Consider the following 22459-nt stretch of genomic DNA (forward strand, 5'->3'; position numbering starts at 1 on the left):
ATTCAGGTGTCAGCTAATCAGCTTATGCATTTAATTTCATGCTACCCCAACTCCAGCTTCTCGCTGGCAAACCAGCCTGACCTCTGTGCAGGGACAAATGTGTATTTTTAGGACCTTCTCATAGTCGGTTCCTGAAAAGAGCGTTACCAGTTTCACACTCTCCCCCAGCAAGCCACCGCTGTGCTGTGTGCGGTCCTGCTCACTTAGTGTGTGTGGGGTAGGCACATTGATGCAAGAGCCAAAATCAATTCATATTCAAGAGAAGGACTCTAACAGGGATTGATAACGTGTGTTTTTGTTGAAAACATGCGCTCCCCACCCCTGAGGGAGGGTTGCAGATGCCTACCCATGGGTATCAGTCTCGGCCCCGTGACTTGTCCTGGCCAGCGACACCTTAGTGGGAACTGCACGTGCTCCTTCCAGATCAAAGCCCGAGGACGCACCGTGTGCGTTCTCACTACGCCAGGCTGCCTCAGCAGGGTTGTGCTGGACGCTGGGCTCTGGCCTGAGGGGCTGTCCTCGGCCCCAGGGAGCTCGGGCGTGCTGTACCGCTGGCCCTAACACAGTGAGAGGACGCCGCACCTGTGGGATGCGTAAAGCGCTGTGGATGCCGGGAAGAGGGCGGTCCTTTTTGCCACGGTAACGGTATTGGGGCGGGGGCGGTGGTGGTCAATGGGTGGCGATGGAGAAGGGCCTGCCACACTCAGCATAAAACACAAGGAGGGACGTGTCTTTTAATCTGGAACAATGCATCTCCAGCCCAGGGCGAGTGTTGTGCACATGCCTGGGTGGAACCAGCAGGTGGTACGGGGAGGAGAGGGACGTGAAGGCCGCGTGTGCCAGGACGGAGTAGGCACAGGGCCCCAGCGGGACTGGTCCCAGCTCAGGGGGTTTGGAAAACGGAAGCCCGGACTGCATCTTTGGTTTACACAGACTCGCACACTTACACATCTATGTGCATATGTATTTATATTCCTATACAGTTAATGCACATATGTGTATATTACATGTGTGAGAGAGAAGAGGAGGAGGAGGAAGAAGAGAAGCGGAAGAGCAGGAGGAGATGATGATGAGGGAAGGGGAAGAGCGGCGAGGGTGGCGCAAGGGGAGGTAGTCTTTCCTGACGGTTCCCCACAACGTTACAGGGCGGACGGTGGACACCCTCCCTCACACTCTGCCCCGCAGGCCCTCTCTGTCCCTCCTCTGGAGGCAGAAGGTACACATTGATTAGCACCGCCTCACCAGTTCAGAGAGCAAAGAAAGCGGGTGGGAAGTCTGAGAAAGAGACGGGGGGAGAGGTGGGGGCGGTCGCGATCTGATTCCTGAAAGCTCACTCCTAGACGAGCACGCGTGGGTGTCCGCGCACATATGTCTGCCTTTTCTTCTGCATTGCCCCAAGTTGTGTTGTACGAATGTCCCCAAAGTCCTTAACAATACTAACGTACACGTAGAAGGTTCCAGGCTTTTGCTGCGGTAAACAATACTGCAAGTGACCCCGGTGTTACTTCTTAGCTTTCAGGTGCACGTCTCTCTACCAGCTAAGTTCCTAGAAACAGAAGTGAGGAGTCAGCCAAACCCAAACAAAAGGCCATGGTATGGGAACGGGTACTAAACAGCCAAGAGACTGCCAGTTCCCCGGGCGGCTGGAGAGACACCCTGGGGCCACATTCCCGAGGGTAGTAGAAGGCACGCTGAGATGAACACTCTGGATACGTCACTCCTGTGTACGGGTGAAGGATGGACAGGCTCTTGCAAGAAAGGGAGTGATGGAGGTGGCAGATGCAGGCCTAGAGGCACGTCCCCTGGCACTGTGACAGCAAGTGCTCCCTGCTTCACTCGGGAGCTCTCTCCCCGTGCGAGACCCCCAAGGCCCACGTGTAGTCCAGGAGCCCCCCAGTATAGGGCAGCCATGGGGAACGACCCAGCAGTAGCATCCACCCCTCCACCCTGGGATGGAGCATCAGCTAACCCTCCTACAAAAATTTATGTACTGATAGCTTCCCCCTTTTCTACATAATAAATAACTATAATGGAACTTCAGGGCCCGAGCCATGTTGGAAATCATTCAGGGCAGGGTCCTCCGATTCATCATGAGCGGCTTCCCATTTCCCTATCGGCCTGGGCATGCAGAGAGGGTTGAGCTTACAGAGGAGGTGGTGGGAATGAACTCCTAAAAAACACATGGAGCAGAAGCGGTGGTCAGGGTCGGACACCGTCATTAAAGGACCCAAAGGAACACAGAATGTGACACCCTTCTCTATGTTTTCCCACTAAAGTCCTTCACGTAAGTCCCAGTGTTGGGGGTGTGGGCTTAGGCCGTGAGGCAGCGGCAGCCAGAGAGATAGAGGGGCTGAGATCTGTGAGTTAAAACCTTACACCTGCCTGCGGGGAGGCAGCCTCAGGCCGCACCCTGTTAGACCAAAGACTAAACCTCACACCACCCACTTCAAGGTCAAAGTTACCTGGTGTCAGACCTAGTACTAGAACCTTTCTCGATTTTCAGCGCCTCAGGATCACCTGGGGGCTTATTCGAACAGAGAGGCTCGCTGGCCACAGCCCAGGGGGTTTCTGGTTCAGTACGGCCAGAATGAGAATCAAGAATCTGCATTTCTAGAAGATTCTGGGATGATAGATGTTAAAGTCCAGAGTTCATGCTTTGAGAAACGTACTACTAGAACAATCTGCCCTCCACATGTTGTCTATGGAAGGTATACAGATATACACATGGTTTTCTATAATAAAATATTTCTATATTTTTATAACTTTAAATACTGTGAAAAACATGTATAAACTTTATAGTGAGCTACCTTTTCTCTGTATTTGTAAAATGCATAGATTTGCATCAAGTAACAATGTTAACTCACAATAGATAAATGTATAAAAATTACATCAAACAATTCAATTTCTAAAGTTCTCTTTCAGGGACCTTAAGCCATCAACAAAATTAGATTAAATACCAAAAACAAACCTTATTTCCTTATATAATCTATGAGAATGATACTAAAAAGCAGATCATAAATGAAATATATTTGATCTAAATATGACAAAGAGTTAACATACATAATATACTTAAACCAAGAAGAAAATACTTAATACCATTTTAAAATGAACAATTCTAGATTGGATAGTCCTTAGAAAAGGAAATAAAAGGTTAACAAACGTCTAAAATAGTATTCATATTAGCAATGAAAATAATATAAATGAAAACAACTATAAGACATTCTTTTTTCACCCTTCACATTGGCACAGACTAAAATGGTGTTAATATTCATTACTGGCTCAATACAGTGACGTTTTCATACATTACTGGAAATGGGGAAACTGCAGCTTTCCTGCAAGTTTTATTATCACATCTTTCTCGATTTCCCCCACTTTATCGCTAAGGATGGTGCAAGTTTTAGTTTTAAAAAAAGCATTAGTTTTTGAAAGTCATGTGAGACAACTCAAGCCCAGGAACATTATCAAGTTAGGACTCCTTTCAATTTCCATCCTGCGGCAAGCGCTTTCTTGATTTTAATGATAGCTGTATTAGATTTACAATCAGGTTTGATTTACATAATCCCCCAAAGACAGCCCCAGAAATCCAGGCAAGGGCACCTTCCTTTCCCATACAGAAACCTAAATCGTAATCCACTCACTCGTTTCCTCTTCGATTCTCATATTCCAGGCTTTTGTAAAACCCACTGCTTATTACACTTTCATCTCAAATAGAAAATCTTTCAGTTCGCCTTTCTCTCCTGCTAAACGCCATTCCACTATGTATTACTCGCTCCCCTTCATGTTACAGTAAAAGATTAAACAGCCATTTACTTTTTGATGTATGTAAAATTGAAATCCAGGCTCCAGAAATGTTCCTTGGAAATATCAGCGCACCGAGAGGCACAGCGGCGGACACCCAGCGGCTACCACTGCCCGCTCTGGGCCACGCATTAGAACCCGCGTCTCTTCACGGTCAGGGAGTAGAATTTATTTGTGTAATAAGCAAAGTAGAAAATCCCCTTGGTTCCCCAGCATCCAGTGGCAGAAGCCTGAAGTTAATGACTTGCTACTCATGAAGCCCCAAATACACAGCCTCCATCGCACAAGTTACTCTTTTGAAAGAAAATATCAACAACGGTCAGCCCCTAATAATGAAAAATATTAATTACAATATTTTCACTTAAATTCTCATTGGAAGCACAACTACAAGAATAATCAATTTCAAGATCTTATTAGTTCCGCGAGCATAAACCACTTAGCATCTCATGCAGGATTGCTCTGCGGGAAAAAACTAGATGACGCTTCTTTTTAATGAACAATTCACAATTAATATCGTTGTCAACAAACATCTTCCGATTTTGCAACACGGCAAACACAGACGTTAGCTTCAAAACCAACATTTTAAATGCAGGAACACTCACCGCTTACGCCAGAGACACTGCAGCACTGTGTGCGCGGGCACCCGCCATAGTGACGGGGGGCCCAAGAGCTGGGAAATGTAGGTCTTAAGTAATAGTTAGTAAGCTCGGTAGTGAGTGTGCATGGAAAGCTATTGTTCCAGGAACGGAAGGTACAGGGCCCCCTGACTTTCGGGGACCAAGAGCTGTTCCACCTTTGTGCCCCAGGGGGACTGCAAGCCATCGGATGGTATCTGAGCCACCGCGCTCCGGGGAGGGACGTCCTAGCCACGCACAACAGAGGACACAGGACACAGATCAAGAATTGCCCAGGACACAGATGCCCAGAACACAGATAAACAATTACCGGTCATCAGATGAAAGGCTGTTAGGGAAACTGCCAGACTGCAGCTTTTATCTGATTACCCTCTTTCCTGAATTCCAAATCGCTTTCCTACACTTCCTCCTCCTCATTAGAAAGGCCGCCTGGCAAGGGACTGTCACACGGGTCCTTAGGGTACCTAGCCCACTCCTCCTCGGACCGCAGGCCGTCTGAATAAAGCGCCCATGCAGACTCAGTGCCTGTCTCTGCTTATTGGGTCTGGCGGCGACAGGCAGCAGGAACGTGGGCTTTCCCGGTTTCAATAATAAGTAGGATTACATTTGAATATTTTGCATAACAAAATGAATGAACTGAGGAACTAAGTTATTAAAAAAAAAGAAAGTTCCCCTAGGACGTTAGCTGCTGCTTCTCTGTGTATGGGTTTGATTCCCCCACAGGCCGACTGAGCTAAAAATTGAGAACCACAAAATAACTGGAGTTCCAATGTCTGCTTTACAAGAGGAGCTACAAAGAGCACGGGGTAGCCCTCTGAATTTTCCCAAGTGCAGGGCTATCCCTTTTGCATTAAGAAGAAACTACTTAGGTGATGAAATTTATTGTACTCTTTATGGGCACCGTGGCTCTTCTCCAGCGGGGAAGGTCTGCGGAGAGCGATCGCTCTTCCCCATCCAGCCCAAGACAAATGTCTCCGTTCTCCGGATGTACCCTTATGGCTCCTGGCAGCTCCGTACAGGCCTCGCCGAGAGGAACAGGTCGGTACTCCTGCTCCTACTGCCTGTTTCAACCTGTAAACAACTAAAGAACCCCTGGCTTTTAGGCTCATTCTTCTTTTTCCATTTAAACCACTAGCCAGGATGAGAAATAAGCTTTGTATTTTCTACGGATTTCCAAGTTAAGAAATTGAAGTAGATAATACAGACCAAGGATCGGCAAACTATGGGCCAGGGGCCAAATCTGGTCCAAACACCTGTTTTTAAAATAAAGTTTTATTGGAACATTCATTTAACAGTTGCTTTCACACTACTGTATGGGACTTGAGTACTTTTGACAGAGACAGTACAACCTGCAAAGCCAGAACTATTTATTGCCAGCCGCTCACAGATAGAGAGTCCCAATCCCCGCTGCAGACATAATAAGGAACAAACGCCGGAAAGAACCAGGGGCACTGTATCTTGCAACAGGTGACAATGTGCAGGGGCAAGCAGGTCCGGATCCCAAGGGCCCAGGGACCAGCATTTCAGTACGTGCAGGGAAGTTTTAAAAGGGTTTTTCTTCCAAGTTTAGGGTTTATAAAATATGGACCTGTACCTCACCCTAGCAGTATAACCAAATCATTTCAACGAGAACCAAAACAACGGACAATCTAACACAGGCAAGGCATTCCACTAAGCTCTTGCTGACCTCTGCGCTAACCAAGTTACAGCCATTATTCCACGCAGAACATTAGCTAACACGCGTTAGACTTTGATGGGGTGCTAATGTTTGCAAAGGACTGGGACATATGTTATTTTTTTCTAAATTTGTCTTCAAAATAAGTCTGAAAAGTCAGCGTGGTCGGTAACTTTCCCAGGTCCCACAGCTCAAAGACCAGAGCTGAGACGAAACCTCTCAGCGTCTCACTGCAAGAGTAACGCTCTGCCATCAGTCATGCCGTGCTCTTCCTCAGACGTCTCAAAAACTGCAGACCAAACATTTCTGTAAAAATTTAAGCGTGCCCACAACTAATTAAATCAATACTTTAAACACATATGTTCCCCGCAAGAAATTCTCCCTCCAAACATTTTAAAAGATAAACCATGGTCAATTTTAAGTTTAAACAAGGTTAACTGAAATTGCGCTCAAATGGAAATGCTATCTGTTCCTTGATGATTAATTATTCAGGCTGAAATATTCCGGAATCTTTCTGGCATGCTTCTTAAGCTTAGTTAAAAAGATATTTTAAGACAATCTTTTTAGCTTCCTACTGCAATAATTATACTTTTACGTCTTTTCAAAATATTTGACAGACTTACATTACTGTGAGCAGAGAAAAAGAAAAAAAATCAATATTTAGTTCAAAGGAGTGTCAAAAGTTAGCATTTCTCTATATTTTTACTTGGAGTTCACAACTTCAGAAAGTTAAACTACTAAGAAATGTAATTAAGGAGCAACAAAAAAGGCTAACAGCCCAGCCAGCGCCCCGTGAGACTGCGCCTGCGAGGAAACGGACTCCCAAAGTCAAGCCCCAAAGCCAGCTGAGAAGACAGAAGAAACGCTTAGCCAAAGGCATCAGAGTTACAAACAGAGCACCACTTTTTAGAGCCAAGCAAGGAGATACATTGAGTTTAATATGAATATATTAAAGAACAAGGACATTGTTTTCATATTCATTTCCATGTTCTTGCCTTTAATTTCCTATAAATGTTTGTCCAGGTATCACTGCTACCCAGTAATATGTCTGTGGTACCTTTGTGCACGTAACCCCTAAGACTGTTACTTATGATTTGGGTACTAAAGCAGCATTCTGGGACTGCCACGCTTTCAAATATCTACAGCCAGTAAAACAGCACACTATACACGTCGGGAAACGTCAATCCTTATAGATACATCTCAAGTATATATATTTTTTTCTTTTTTGGAATATTTAAAGACAAATCTGCCATTAGATAAATATTTTTCTAATCCTTTCCATCCCCCACCATGACACATAAAGTAGAAAGATCCTCACCAGAGGACGTCAAGGAACCCTTCCTCTTTACTTTGGAGGCTCTGGTGGTGTTTGAAATTTCCATCCTAAGCCATCCTTTCACAGGTAAGGGGGAAGCTGTACATTCCCTTCTCATCTGATTTGAACCCAGAAGTTGCCTCCAATACAGTCCCCTCCTTGGGTTGACCAGATGCTCCCCTTCCTAAGCTCCATGGGCTGCTGGCACTCCCCCTGGTGGCTGTTTTCGTGTGGCACAGCATGTCTTTGTTACCTTGGCTGTTTCTCCACCAGACTAAAAGCTCCAGAAGACAAGAACTGACTGTGGCTTTTGATGTTTATAACCCCAGAACCCAGCACACTGTCTAGCTCATAGTAAACACCCAAGGCACTCAATAAATAATGATTAAGTCATGATGTCTACTAGTAATAATATCTGATATTCATTGAAACCAGACTTAGATGCTAGGCACCATGCTAACCAAATTACATCTCTTATTTCACATACTTCTGAAGAAAGCTCTATGGAACATGTGTTATTATAACTTCCATTCTACAAGTGAGAAACATTCAGTTTAGAGGGTGAAGTGATTTGGTAAAGTAACACCTGGCATGGCAAAGCTGGGATCCGAGTCAAGGCAGCCTGAATGTTCAGGTGGTGCTCACGACCTCCACGCCAAACCAAACGGATAAATGCCTGGGCGTGATGAGTAAATATAGGTTTACATAGCTACAGAAGAATCCTATTCATGAGATAGGGAGACTAAGGTAGAAAATGAAACCAGAGAACCCCCTGAGGGGGAGGGGAGAGACCCCAGTAATAGACGTCAACATCATTGGAAAAAGCGATTCAATCTAAAAGGCCTAGTGACTTCCAGCAGCTGTCACGGTTCCTTCCATTGAAGGACACATGGTCTTTTTTGTGGTACCTCTGAAACCTCCTTACACCATTCAGTTTATTACAGAAATAATTTGGAGTTAAAAAAAATCAAGATTATCACTCCTACATATAAATTTAAGGTGACTGTCGCTCTGATGTTTAGTAAGGAATACCTATTGCTAAGGCAGACAGTTTTCATTAGCAATTCCATTTTTCTTCACTGATGCAGCAGCAGTGTGATAAATAATCACCTCCAACTACATAAAAGGAAGAAATATTTCCAAAAAGGCATGGGTTCCCTACCAACCAATCTATAATTGTTTAGTAAAACAACAATTAATTACTCTTTCACAAGAAGGAGGTAAAGATGTCCAGACGATATGAATAATTTTTCTGGTTGACATTAGAGGAAAACTTATGCTTTTTCACAACTGCTTCTGATTTAGTGGTAACTAGACCGCTAGACAGCCGCTGGGACACTGAACTTCACTGCTAAGGCCCTTATTTACTAAAGGATCGCATTGGTCAGACCTTAAGTACTAAAGAAGAATGTGCCACCACAATTTGATATGGAAAAAGGCAGGGCTCAAATTAAACCAGGCAAAGGGCCTCACAGATTTCTGAAAACTTTTGGTTCTAGTTTCCACTGCCCGAGGCCCCGCGAATGCAACTGCCCACCCGGCTTCCATCAGCTTCCGGCGTCTCAAACATTCTATGCTCCAATCTTTTGCAAGGTCCTCGACACAAGTAGTTTTAGTTTTTTTTTTCTTCCAAGTTTCTTGTTTATTCTGTCCTTCCATTTAGGACAGCATGAATTCCTGACCTACCACATCAAGGCACAGTCCTTAAAGACAGCAGTGTAGACACACTAGGCTTCTCTTATTCAAAGCTGCAGTAAGAGCCATAAAAAAACAAGTGAGCTACATTGGGAAAAACTCAGATTGGTTCTGTTTTCCTTCCTATAAAGAAAGCTTCATCTTTTGCTGGAACATAATGTTATCCAAACATCTGTGATGGGCTAATATTGATTTCTGTATCTTCAATAGCATATTTAAAATCAACAAGCTTTTCAGTGTTTAATTTCTAGTGAGTCAATGGATTTTGTTTTCGCTAATATGAAAAAGCTATTTTTAATGAATTAGGGCGTTTTGACATTTTCCAGTAGTCTCTGGACTTGAAGAATGAGCACTCAAACATTTTACCACGAGAGAATCCTCATGCGTCTCCACCTGCGGCTACTCCACACTTCCGCGCCTGCTGGAGGAGTCTGTGCGGGCAGCAGGGCGCGCTTCTCCACAGTGATCCTGCCCGACCGCCCCCGCCAGCCCTGCAGCCAGGGAGTGGTTCTAAGACCCTTCTGGGGATTCCCCCCAACGCGCGGGGTCACGGTGTAAACACAATAAATCGCTGAAGTGATTTAGAAAGTAGATTACATTTCCCTGGGAGGGTGACCATTTGTAGCAGCCTGCTTCGGAAGTCCAGTTTATGTCAATTACTAAAATCATCCCTTTCTACTCTCAAAACATGTCCTACTTTAGGCGATATAGTCTGTGGCACCCTGTTCACTGGGGACTAAAAGGACTCTTCGCTCTCTTCATTTAAGGTTGCTGCCTACACAGAACCCCAGATTCCTGGCGTCTGTGGAGTGCGTTTCACTGAGCGAGGGGAGACGCGACACAAGACCTCATTCCTGGCAAAATCGGGAAGCAGAAATGCAAGGGTCCCAGTGAAAACTGTGGATGCCTTAGAAAGTCCAGTTGTGGGTCACTCACAGTGACTGCCTGCACTTTGGGACGCTGGGTTCTTTTTATCCTTTTCTAGTGCTTCTGTGTGAGTCATAACAAATTAACAAGAAAAAGCGAAGAACTATGAAAAATATTTTGGGAAGACTAGTGGGTCTGTCTGAACATCATTTTCAGTAAGCTCCTTGCTGTCCGTGTTGCAGAGAGGCACACGCGTTGGGGTGAGCGTCAGAAAATGACTGCATTCCTCGCGAGGTTACCCAGGGCACCAAGCATCACCTCGCGATTCTAATCGATGTTGACATAAAGTTAGATAGTTCAGACCTCCCAGAGGCTCCCCTTTTACAATCTGAGGGATATTCGGCTGAATGCTCTGAACCAATGCTTCAAGCCGACTTTCCACCATGTTAATGAAGCTCTTAAAAGAAAGAGAAGACCAAGCAAGCAGTCACAAATGCGACCCACACAAATGGCACCTCAATAGCCCCGCTGACAACATGCGGGCTCCTGATGAGCAGGTCATCTTGACATGAAAATTGGGGCCACTCGTTCCACATCAGCAGGCTCGGCAATTGTTTGGTCTGAGGACTCCTTGACAGTTTTAAATATAATTGAGGTCTCAAAGTAGTTTTGTGTACGTGGATACTGCCTGCCGATATTTACCATTATTAGAAATTAAAATGGAGAATGGAAAAAATCCTTAGTGAGTCCACCTAAAAGAACAATAACTCTATATGTTAGCAGGAAAAATATAGGTTTTGTGAAAAGCATATTTATTTTTTGAAACGAAAGAAAAAATAGTGAGAAGAGTGGCATTCTAAACATTTTTGCCGATCATGTGAGTGTGCCTGGCGGCAGAAGAAACAGCCCAAGTCGCCGGTCTGCCGCGACCCCTGCGGTCAGTCTGCGGCCACCCACACCTCACGCAGCCTCGGGAAAACGCCACCGGACACGCAGGGAAACGAGCGTGAAAAGGGCGAGCGCCCTCTGAGCAGGACTAGGAAAGGGGCTGGATCGCAGACCCGCACAGTGGTCCGCACCCCCCAGGGACCTCGGCCTTCCCTGGAGAATGCCTGGCCTCTGCTGTGCTCTGGAGCCTGCCAGGGCCCCCGTGTGTGAGGTTACTTAATCTGGGCTGTCGTTAATACAGATACTTTAGGGTCCAGCTTTTTCAAAAAACAGGATCCGAATACTTTCTGAATACAGTTTTACCAGCGCCTGGACTCCCACCTTTTATACATCTGCCTACAATTTATTTAAAACAAGCAGCAACTGAGATGCCACATCAACCTCCTTGTTGAATCTCAAACACTGTTCTACATTTATCAGCCAGTAGCATAAATAAGACATTAGTACATATTGTTAAAATACCCAATTGCTACAAGGCTATTTCCTAAAGCCACTCTTTTGCAGCTGATTCAGAAGCCTGTTTCACATTTCTTCCCATTTCCTCAGTCTCTATAACAATAAAACCTCCCTTTAGTTTCTGCATTTGCTCCTGAAAGAGTCAGAGGTTCTCAAGTGTTTCTGACATGAACCTTTCCATCATACTCGAAACCAATCATGCTAATTTTCATAAATGAAACACCAAGATTTAATGGTCATTTTGGAAAACATGGTTAATTTCAGTTCAATTACTGTTTACTTCTGCTGTGCCTCCCAGTGAAAGGACACTAACAGGACCAGCAAGTTCATGTCACGTCTTACATCCTGAGACAGTGGAACGCCCCATCTCTTTTGCAGCGTCTCCAAAGCTTTGGTCCGTTTTGAAATGTACGGGCCACGCACTGTGATGTGGAACCCAACACAAACACAGGCATTAAGAACTTGACCTCACAAACAACAGTTCCAAGCACTTACTTCACAATATCTCCCTCCAGCGCAATCACTCTCTTAATGATCTTCTGTCCTGGGTTTTTAGGGGACCTGGAATGAGATAAGATGATGCAATCGGTTATGTCTCTGCTGTTCGAAGAAAACAAAAAGAAATTCTACACCAAAATAGGCCTCATTAAAGGTGTTACAGAACCATGACTCGCGAGTCCATGACACTAGTACTCCAAGTGAGGTGGAGCCGCTATCGGACACTCCGGAGGGGAAGAGGCCATGCCGAAGCCTCATACAAATGAAAAATAAAGAGCGACAAAGAATTTTATCATTAAAGCTAAGTACTGGAAGCAAAGAAGATTCATACATAAAAAATAATCAGGCATTTATTTAAAATAATAACCCACTGACACTTCTTCATTCCATTTAAAACGAACAGAGGAATTTGATTTAAGTTCTCAAGGTAACACTGAGGATGGAGGTATTTTTTTTGAGAAAATAAAGCATTAGGAAATTCTTTTACACTCTATTTACATTTAGCCATTTAAAGACCAGGCGGCTCGGAGCGTGACACACGGCCGCTGCCGGGCCAAAGGCGTGTGTGGCCGCTGATGTGCCCAGCACGGACGTCACTTACTCTAAGCTGGGACCAGTGGCTTACGGTAAATGATTACTTAAAGTACTGCCATTTACTCTAATGAACACCCCCTCTCCGCTGCCTCCTTTCCTCCTCTCTCCCCCACCGCCTCATCTATCTATCTCTCGGCTCTCTCAGTCTGTGCCCAGCGGCCCTGCGGACCCACAAGGGGTGAGGATGGATCGAAGGCCCGCCAGCACCCCAGGAAGGGACTTGAGGGACCCCTCCAGCCCCTGTCACGTCCTCAGGCTGCAGCTCTGGCCACCGCTCCATGGCAGCCTCAGGAAAGGCCCTGTGCCAGGCCCCCCTTCTGAGCTGCTGACGGCCTTGTGACCCTCAGAACATGTGTGAGGTGTTTGCCTTAAACCACTAGAGGCGGGCGGGGTGATCTGTCACCCAGCAGTGGGCACCTCAGCCTTAACCGGTGCCATTTTCTGCCAAGAGCATTCTAAGTCTCTTGATTTAACAGACCTGTTTCACATAAATGATCATTTCATACGTATCTGAAAGCCAGGGATAAGTCAAAATATTTTCAGATCAAGTCGTATTTGAATTGAATTATGTTTTTTAAAAAAAAGGTAAACTTGTGAAAAGATTAAATGTATTTAAAATGTAGTACTTCACCCGAGGGCCCGTAGGATGAGTGTTTTACCTTATAGCCTGAGGAGAAAATGAAGTTGTCTAAACCATTTGTGTGTACTTGTGACTATTAGACTCGGGATTTTTCACTACATTAATTATTTTTTATTCTACGTAGAAATTTGATTGGTGTTTGAACTGCTCCCTTCAGGGCACGGACTAGACACTGTGTTTCTCTAAGTTCAACGTCCTCCGTGTATAGCTAGAGTGAGGGCAGAGCCAAGATGACGGAGTGAGTTTCCTCGGCGTGGGGCTGCTTTCCGGAAAGTACCCCCCTGCATTGCTCTCTCTAGATAACCAGGAGCATTAAAAAAAAAATTCTACCTCAGTGATCACCAAAGAGGTGCATATTAAAACAGTGGAGGACCATTTTCCTATGATACTGACAAAGAAATAGTATTAACAATACTGCCTGTTGTTGAGGGCTTAGGGACATGAATAGTCTGAATATAAAGTATGTGGTCACATGCCTTTCTGTAAATATGTCAAGATTTTATATTCTTTTTAATGTGAAAATTATACTTTTTGGAATTTGTCCTAACAAAATGATTATGAATGTATGCAAAAATTTCACCTAAGTGGATGTTGTCAATTTTTTAAAAAGAGAAAAAAGCTCCACAAGAATAGGTTGATTAAATAAATTATAGCCCATCCACATCATAAAGCATTTCTCAGTCATTAAAAATGATGTTTATGAAAGAATGTTAATGATGTAAAAACATCAACAGACTGTATAGATTGACAACGCAACTTAGATTCCCTTCCGTGTACCAGGACTCCACCTCTGCAGGTGGAGAGACAGGCCACAGGCTATTGTGTTGGGAACCACCAGGGAGGCTCTGGAACAGGGGGTGGGGGTGGGCTGGGGCAGGTCTCTGTGTGGCCACACACACGCCCGCATTTTGGCGCCGATCACTGGGAAGCCCCTTAGCAGAGGACAGCTGGGCCATGGAGCATCACCTGAGAAGAAACGCTCCCAGGCAGGCGCTAGACCTGAGATAATTAGAGTTCCCCCGCCTGACATGGATGCCATATTAATGTTAATGAAATAATAGGAAAAGCAACCCTTATCAGCATTACACATACTCTATGTCGACAATCCTTAAGCTTTTGAGATATCTGAAAACTATTTTATATTTTATTTCTTTTCTTAAAGAGTTTATTTAGTTATTTATTTTTAGAGAGAAGCGAAGGGAGGTGAGAAAGAGAGGAAGAGAAATAGCAATTGGTAGCCTCTCACACACCCGCAACTGGGGACCGGGCCCCGCAACCCAGCCATGTGCCTGGACTGGGGGTTGAATGGGTGATCTTTCAGTGCACAGGCCGGTGCTCAATCCACTGAGCCACACCAGCCAAGGCAAAAAACTATTTTATATTTTAAAATAATCTAGATCTTAAGTTCACAAAGCAAAATAGAATATGCAAAGTGAGCTATCTATATAATGAAAGTCTTATGAATTACTACTTAAATATATCTATAAAATATATCTATAAATTTTAATGCAATATTAAACTTGGATCTAATCAAATGATTCAAAATGAAAAATGCTATTACTAACATTAATCCCATTACTGCTAAAAAATCTATATTTTAATCACTAGGCTGCTGAAATATGTAGAAGTGATACGGAAACTATTACAGATTTACGCTGTGAGACTCATGGAACTTCCCTTTGTCTACGTTCTCCGGGCCACTCGCAGATCCTGGGAAGTAAAGCACAACAGCTGTGGGACTCTGCCGTACTTTACGGATAACACGTATCCTGCCCGTCAACGCTGACGTTTGTGTTTAAATTTCTCATTTCAGTGTTTTCCTAATAAGCATCGTTTGACAATAGTTATTTCCAGGCCTGGGTTTAAATCATTGTGTTTTATGCCAATGACTCCACTAGGCAGGGGTTCCCCAGGGGCTGGGAGGAGGGGCCAAGGATTTTCCCCACGCTGCGTAGATTGGTTTGGTTTGGCAGAATTTGTCTCCGAGGAGCACGGCTGCATGGAGGGGTCAGCGGTAAGATTTGTGACACTTAATATTCGTCTTGAACTTCACTTCCTATCTTGATAGAAATGCTGCCATTTTCTCCATGGGACAAGCCAGCCAGAGTCACGTCTTGGGTCTTACAGTCTCCCTGAGTCTTTGTATGGTGCTGAAGGCGCCCCGCCTGCTCCTGTCGGAGGTGTAGGAAGGTGCTTTGGAATAGTCCAGAGAGGGACCTCGTGTGTTGTGTGGGGGAGGGGACTAGCAAGGGTCCCACCGGCTCTGTGCCTGGCCCCATGCCGGTCCTGAGGTCACCCAGGCACCTTAACCCTGTGCCAAAGTACACCGACTCCTCTCCCATTTAGAGAGAAATCACCAACCCTCCCTCTGTGGACCAGGTTGATTTTTATGTTTATAACCACAGTTCAGGGTTGGCTCAGGTTGTCAAAGACAATGTCAGGATTAGAGGTCACTTTAGCCATGGCCTAATTAATATAAACATTGGTCCCTCAAAGACACCACAATCTATAGGACGCTAACTGCATTGCATGTCTCGTAGCAAGGTTTAAACTGGAGCACTTCATTAGTGAGGTAAGAGCAAGAACTCACTCTCTGGGGGCACCTCAGACTGGGTTGGTAACTCTGCACTGTCCTTGAGGTAGTCACGCATTACGTCACGTAACTTCACATCGTCATTATGTGGGAGTGCAAGGATTGCTGTTTTAATCATCAAAACAAAATGTAGACTAAAAAGCCCACCCAACAGAGTTATATAAAAAAAGAAGGTCATCACGTGACAGCTTCCCCTGTTTTGTTTTGGGTTTTTTTTTTTGACACTACTGCCGAGGTTTGCCATAGGTTCGTGTGACAGCGTCTTGCCCATTCCCCACGGCCTTGGTGTGCCTGCTTGGTCCCCGTGTGCTCTGCAAATCACGTGGACTTGGGCACAGCGGCAATGGCTGCCACCGTCCCATGTGGACCCCAAGTGAGCCGCTGACTGCAGGCAAGCTACATAAGCAGACAGGGCTGGGTCACAGGTCCCGAACCTGGAACCAGGCGGTCACACCAAGTGTGTGGAAACGGCTTGTTTGGTTTGCACATTATTTACGTTATTTATTTTTCAGTCTTGAGCTGGCCAAGCAAACAGGAGACTTCACAAAAGTCTAACTTCTTGTTCCTCTTGAAAGAAAAAAAGAAGAAGAGCTGGTAGCCCTAAGTCCACGTGCTAAATGTGCCTTGGAACCAAGAAGATGCTGGGGGCACCGGCCACGGTCCCCACGGCGTGTATACCAGTGTCTCGTGCCCAAAGGCGGGCGAGCTTGCGGGCCTTTGCCGTCTTTAAGATTCTCCCACCCCCGGCACCATGCGATCACCGAACAGACAGGAAGGAAAGTTCTGGCAGGATGTCAAATACGCAGTAAGTACTTGGTAAACTTGAGAGTCATTCCTTCCTAAAATAAACCCATAGAGAAGGCCAATTAACGGGGCCCAAGCAGATTGTCACAATCCTTTTTTTTAGGCTTACCAAGATAGAATATTAATTTCAAAAATCCTCAATAAAAGGATTTTCAGAGTCGCATTAGAGGGCAAGAAAGGCGTCTTCAAGTTTTGGTCAAATTTTATTACACAATTAACTGAAGAAACATTAAAACTAACTATAATTGTATTCATAATGGAAAGTCACAGGTTAATTTTAAATTAAATGGGTGTTACCTGTGAAATCAAGATGAAAATGAGCAATTTTCAGTGTTGGATTGTATATATTCGCAGATGGCCCCATTTTTAGTGATTCATTTTCTAAGTTGAATGTTGTTTTATTAATTAGTACGTTCGAACTTGTTACTGAGGCCAGTATTTCAGCTACATTTTTGCCCCTTGCAGACATCTCTTTTTGTCATGTGACTCTCTTAAACTCAAACAAAAGAAACTATATAGACTTTCGTCTCTCTTCATTCAGAAAATTTTATATATATATATCTCCCTAAGAATTGCTTTTGTCCTGGTATCTCAGAAAATGCCCCAATCCGAGGGCCTCAGTATCAGCAAAGTGAATTCTAGAAGTGGCGGCGAGACCCCAGGTTAATGTCTTCTATACCAGCATCTCTTCTTACACAGAACACTCAGGAGGAACAGGGTGCGGTGAGGGGCGAGCCTGGAGGGCCGCCCTCAGCAGGGACAGACGGCGGTGACAGGTATCGAAGGGAGTCCAAGCGCAGAGTCCTGGGGCCAATGCCTGCTCACGGGGCAGCGTGGGCATGGGCCAAGGAAGGGAGGGTTTTTCTCAACACCCACCGTTCCTGCATCAGGCCACTGAGCAGCAGGAAGAAAGGGTGTCAGAGGACTGGAGGGGTCCCAGGCAGGGTCCCGTGATCTCAGAAGGCAGCAGCGGGAACAACAGGGCCAGGTCTCAGGTGTGTCTTCCAGAATTCCGTACACAGAGACACAGACAACCGCACGGCGACCATCAGGGGTCAGGGGACCAAGGGGTGGGGGAGGTAGAAGAGGGTAAAGGGGGGATAAATGGTGATGGAAGGAGACTTGACATGGGTCGGTGAACACACATGCAATATGCAGATGATGTGCACATTGCACACCTGAAACCTATATAATTTTATTGACTAATGTCGCCACAGTAAGTTCAATAAAATTTTAATTAAAAAAATAAAAATATACATAAAATAAAAAAATAAACTGTTTTATGGATAAACGTTTTCTTGGTTAAATTTCACAGTATTTCACTTTCACTATGATTAGAAGAGATTTAATAAGCAAATAGTGACAACTGGTCTTATTAATAAATCTGCCTTGAATATATAAAATCAATTAAATGTATATTATGATTAATTCCTATAATTGAAAAGAGACAAAACAGTTTTGTACTTGAGTGTTTTGATTCTGAAAAATAAATGTTTTCACTTAACTATGAAAAAATATAAAGAATTTAGTAGTATAATCTTAACCATGAGATAATTTCTCCTAACATTTATTAATTCAAGAATGTCAAAAAACAGAATACTGCAATCTTCTTGTAGCAAACATCACGGCAATTCTTTTGCGATGTCCAGAACAGGTTGCATAGGCATGAACATGTATAGCACACATATAAAATATACAGCCCACATACACACATATATCCGCGGGTCTGTGAGGATTCTATGGTGCAACATGGACTCATGCCATTTAATGAAACTCCTCTGAACTATAAAGAAACTGAAGGACTGAAAAGCATATTCCCTTATCGACTTATTCTATAAATGCAGGGTTCCACACATCGAATGTGCTTAAGCTGAGCATATCTGTAGACCTGGAGGAGAGGAAGACTCGCCATGTAAGTGCCGAGTGTTCTCCTAACACAGGCTGCCAAGTGCAGAGCTTCCTGCAGCGATGCCACTCCTGCTCCCGGCCCGAGCAGGGCATGCACTCAGGGTGTCTGACTCGGTCTCCTGTAGCCGAGGGAGGGTTTGCCCTCTACCCACACTGTCTTACGGAGGACGCCTTTGAGATAGAGTTCCATTTGAGGCCATGAATAAAACAATATTAGCCGATCTTCAAAGGAATTACAACATCAATCTGGCCCCATAACCATAATACTGCAATTGAGTGAGCAGGCTTTATATTTTTAGCTTCGACCAGGTTGGTAAGTACCGTGGTCAGCTTGAGGAATGAACACGCCGCAGCAGCCGGAAAGAACAAGGTGCTGGCGTTTCCTAGATCAAGTCGTAACACATCCCCGTCAATATGGCGCAGAAAGGGCAGAGCAGCTCAAAAAGGGGATGTTGTCACCCATGCCCACGTGGACACCTGGTGAACATGCAGGAGGAAGGCATGGCGCCAGGCTGTCCCCAGGGCTCACCCACTCCTTTCCAGAGTGCTGGTCATCCTGTGGGGTGTGAGCTGTCAAGTCTATGGCCGGGGTGGGTAGGGAAGAGGGAGGAGAGGTCCTGCCCTTATACAGGAGCGGCCTTTAACCCACACCCCCTTTGCCATTCATTTCTCACCTGGCAAACATCTGGGGGGAGTGAGACAGGATTTTCACCCTCCCGAAAGCAAAGATGAATACTGCATCTAGGGTGAGTGGAGCTTCTGAAGTCTGCCCAGCTGTGCCCACTGTGTACCCCTCAGAGGTTTCGCTACAGATGACGTGGCCCCAGTGCCTTAAAAGTGCCATTTGTGATCAGATAGAGTGTGAGGTACAAATAGATGTACAAAGCCCCTGCCTCTCTGTCACATGACTACAGTGACCACATGACACTCTCCCAGGTCAGGCGTTAGCTCATATAGAGCCAGGTGAGAATGGGGGAGTTTCAGTGGCTGCCAGCTTGGGGGTGGGGGTGACAGCCAGGCAGGCCACACACGTCAGGGGACAGCAGCGCTGGTGCCCACGCCCGCCCGCTGCTGCCACACTATGAACCCCAACCCCCCACCGCCCCGAGCTTAGATGCTTCTTGGGTGTGATGTCCATAAACATCAACGAGTCTTGAAATGCCCCAGAAGACTCTAAACCTTATGCCAACTTGAAAAGAATAGGCTTTTCTAACAACAAGACACTTAAATTCAGTAACAGCAAAAATAGTTATATATTTTTGTGTAGCTGGTTTTTAAGGCCTGAGAGTTTGTAGCCATCCCATTCTTTACTCCATCGTCTGTATCTGCGGGTTAATGTGCACTCTAGTGACCAGTGGCATGCGCTATTCACGTTGCAACTTTGCCACTGAATTCAAAATTTCCTAGTGAAATCAGTTATGTATGTGGGGAGAGGTGAAACTTCACATGATTACTGAAACTACCCCAATTTCCCTAAAACACTCAGTCTCCTGGAGATTTCTGGCAATGTAAGAGGTTAGGATAAAAGCACAAGATGGCTGATTTCTGATCTAATCCTGTTGAATTTATTAATCTTTAAAATTCAGCGCTAGTGTTTTGCAGGAGAGTTCTCAGGCTCCAATGACTAACAACTCACAGTTTGCTCCCTTGAAAATGTCAATTTACATCAACTTTATAACTCTAGTAACAGCAGACTGAATAGTCTTCACAAATTGTCTTCAGAAACAAGTATATGAGGTTGGGGATTGTGCCCATTCAACCGCAATTCCTCACCTCTGAGAGCAGCAGCCTTTACCTGCTCAGCTTGAGAGCTATTTACATAGCCCTCGCCGCTGCAAGTTACCAGAAACTTCGTCTACGTATTTCATTTTCTGCAGCTTATACTGCAATAAGTTGCTCCTATGACAGTTTATCAATGCTTTAAACTAAAAAGATACAAAGGTTAAGTTAACTATCTAACTCTATTCTTAATGGCCTGCGTTAGTTTCTAGGCCTCCCAGCAGGACTGCCCACCTCTGCAGCGCGGAGCCCCTGCGTTGCTGCGTTGCAGAGGATGCAGCGCCTGGTGAGTGAGAAGGGCGTGAAGCATAAAAGGGTGTTGGGTGGTTGCGAATAAATGCCTTTTAGTGAAAGGAGGCGGATTGAGAAGGGGAAAAAAAAATGGGTGAGGAGTCAAAACAGAGCAGTGAGAGACCGGAGGAGAACTTGGGGGACAACAGAAGGAAGGCGGGGGAGGGCATTCCCAGGGGCTAACAGGAATTACCTTACCGGGGTTGACCGAGCCACAGAGGCACGGAGCAGTGACCACAGGGAAGCAGAGCCAGCCGGCCGGAAGAGGGCGTGGCCTCGGCGGCTTCTGCACAGAAGGACAAGGCCCGTGTAGTTGTTGAACTGGGTTCCCAACCCTAGCAGGGCCCCAGGTTCACAGGAAGCCCGTTATGTTGTTCTAATTCACCACCAGAAATCGTCCTTTCCCTTGTTAGGTTGCCCTGGGAAAGACTCCTTCCTTGTGAGAACATTCAGAGGTCAAATATTCCTAGCTACAAGTGTTCCAGATAGAGAACATACGAGGAATCCCTTCCGCTAATCTCAACCATATAGCGACCTGTGATACTAAAGATCCTCTTGCTTTGTTTTAGCTGATTGGACAGCCAGTAATAACTGCAGAGTGTGGTCAGGTTATGTCTTATCATAAAAACTTGGTATGTTGGCAATACAATTTGCCAGACAATTTACCCATTTCTATCATCATCCTTTAGTGTATACATACGCAGACACTTAAAATTTTATTCCAGATAATCGAGTGCCCACTTAAAGTCAAACACGCAACATCTGCCCGCATGTGTGGTTCCCCGCAGGGAGTCACACGGATTCCAGGCTGGAAGAAGCTGGCAAACGAGAGGGCTCGCGTGCCTCTCTGAACACCGGCTTCCCATTCTGCTCACACGCAGGATGGACTCAAATCTCCACCGCTGTCACCCCGATCTCCTTGCGAGCTATGCATTTCACTGCTCGGAAGCTGCTCTGTGGCTCGGGCAGGCTCAACAGCCTTCCTCCACTCCAGAGCAGCAGCGAGAGATGATGACGTCAACATGAGCGCAAACCCTCAGGGATGCGTGTACAGAAAATTCAGAGGGGACTGGTTCTCATACGTTTGCACCGCCGAAGCTTAGTGAGTGGCTTCCAGACACAGGCACAGCCTTGCGGAATCCTCAGATACCTCTACAGTGGAGCACAACAACGCCACTCAAGGAATCAAGGAAAACGGCCTCCAACTGGCCTTCCACGCCAGTCGGTTACATGCACAAAGGCACCTTGGATTTAAATGAAAGCCGATTTAAGAAACAGATGCTCACGCCCCGCATTCTTCACCTGAATGGGGCGAGCTTCAGTTTCACGTCACTGTGGTGGGGGCTCTGACAAGAGACAGGCGCGCAGACACCCGTGACTGAGCAAGGTCCCAGGATCATGTGTCCGCGGCTCTAACCGACGTTGGCGTGGATGGGGAGGCAATGGCGTAATGCTTTGGGTTGACCAGGCAGAGAGATGTTTGGAGTTCTGCAACATTATTAGACTCTGTTTTAGCCTTTTAAATAACCAAAGCCTACTCCCTAAAATAAAATGCCTTTCTTGAAAAGGTGTAACAAAATCACCTAAATACATCTCAGGAAAATCCTCGGATTCAGCCTCCTATAAAACCTGCAGCCCCAGAGCCTTGCAGAGGTGGACCCCGTCCCTCCCGCGCCTTGGCTCCTTTCTCACCTCGGCCATCTGCTCGCCTGGCCTTTCCCCGCCCAGTGTCCCTCCCTCCAGGCTGGTCACTGGCACGTGGCTGTCTCCCTTCGATTCTTTAAGGCACAGTCCAAGGTGTGACCCCCACCTCCGGGTCTTTTCCAATTCCAGTTCCCAAAGATTTTCTCCAACACCATGCCTGTGCGTTTCCGACGCTCATCCTTCTCAGGTGCCATTTTTCAATTAGAATGTATGCAAGTTTGCTTTTGGCTTTCTGTTGTCAGCCCCACTGAGATTATTT

The 22459-nt window shown here is 45.6% G+C and overlaps 1 protein-coding gene across 1 annotated transcript in view; it reads right to left on the bottom strand.

The window, feature by feature from the left end:
• Positions 1 to 22459, bottom strand: part of IMMP2L (inner mitochondrial membrane peptidase subunit 2) — a 612206-nt gene that overhangs the window by 175828 nt on the left and 413919 nt on the right. Inside the window, exon 5 of the mRNA XM_054571369.1 lies at positions 11885 to 11950. Within this exon, the coding sequence (XP_054427344.1) occupies positions 11885 to 11950 (66 nt within the window). The remainder of the gene's footprint in view (positions 1 to 11884; positions 11951 to 22459) is intronic.

This window comes from Pteronotus mesoamericanus, unplaced genomic scaffold (assembly GCF_021234165.1).
Source record: "Pteronotus mesoamericanus isolate MK-2021 breed Mesoamerican mustached bat unplaced genomic scaffold, CSHL_Meso_final contig_220, whole genome shotgun sequence".
Taxonomy (NCBI): Eukaryota; Metazoa; Chordata; class Mammalia; order Chiroptera; family Mormoopidae; genus Pteronotus; species Pteronotus mesoamericanus.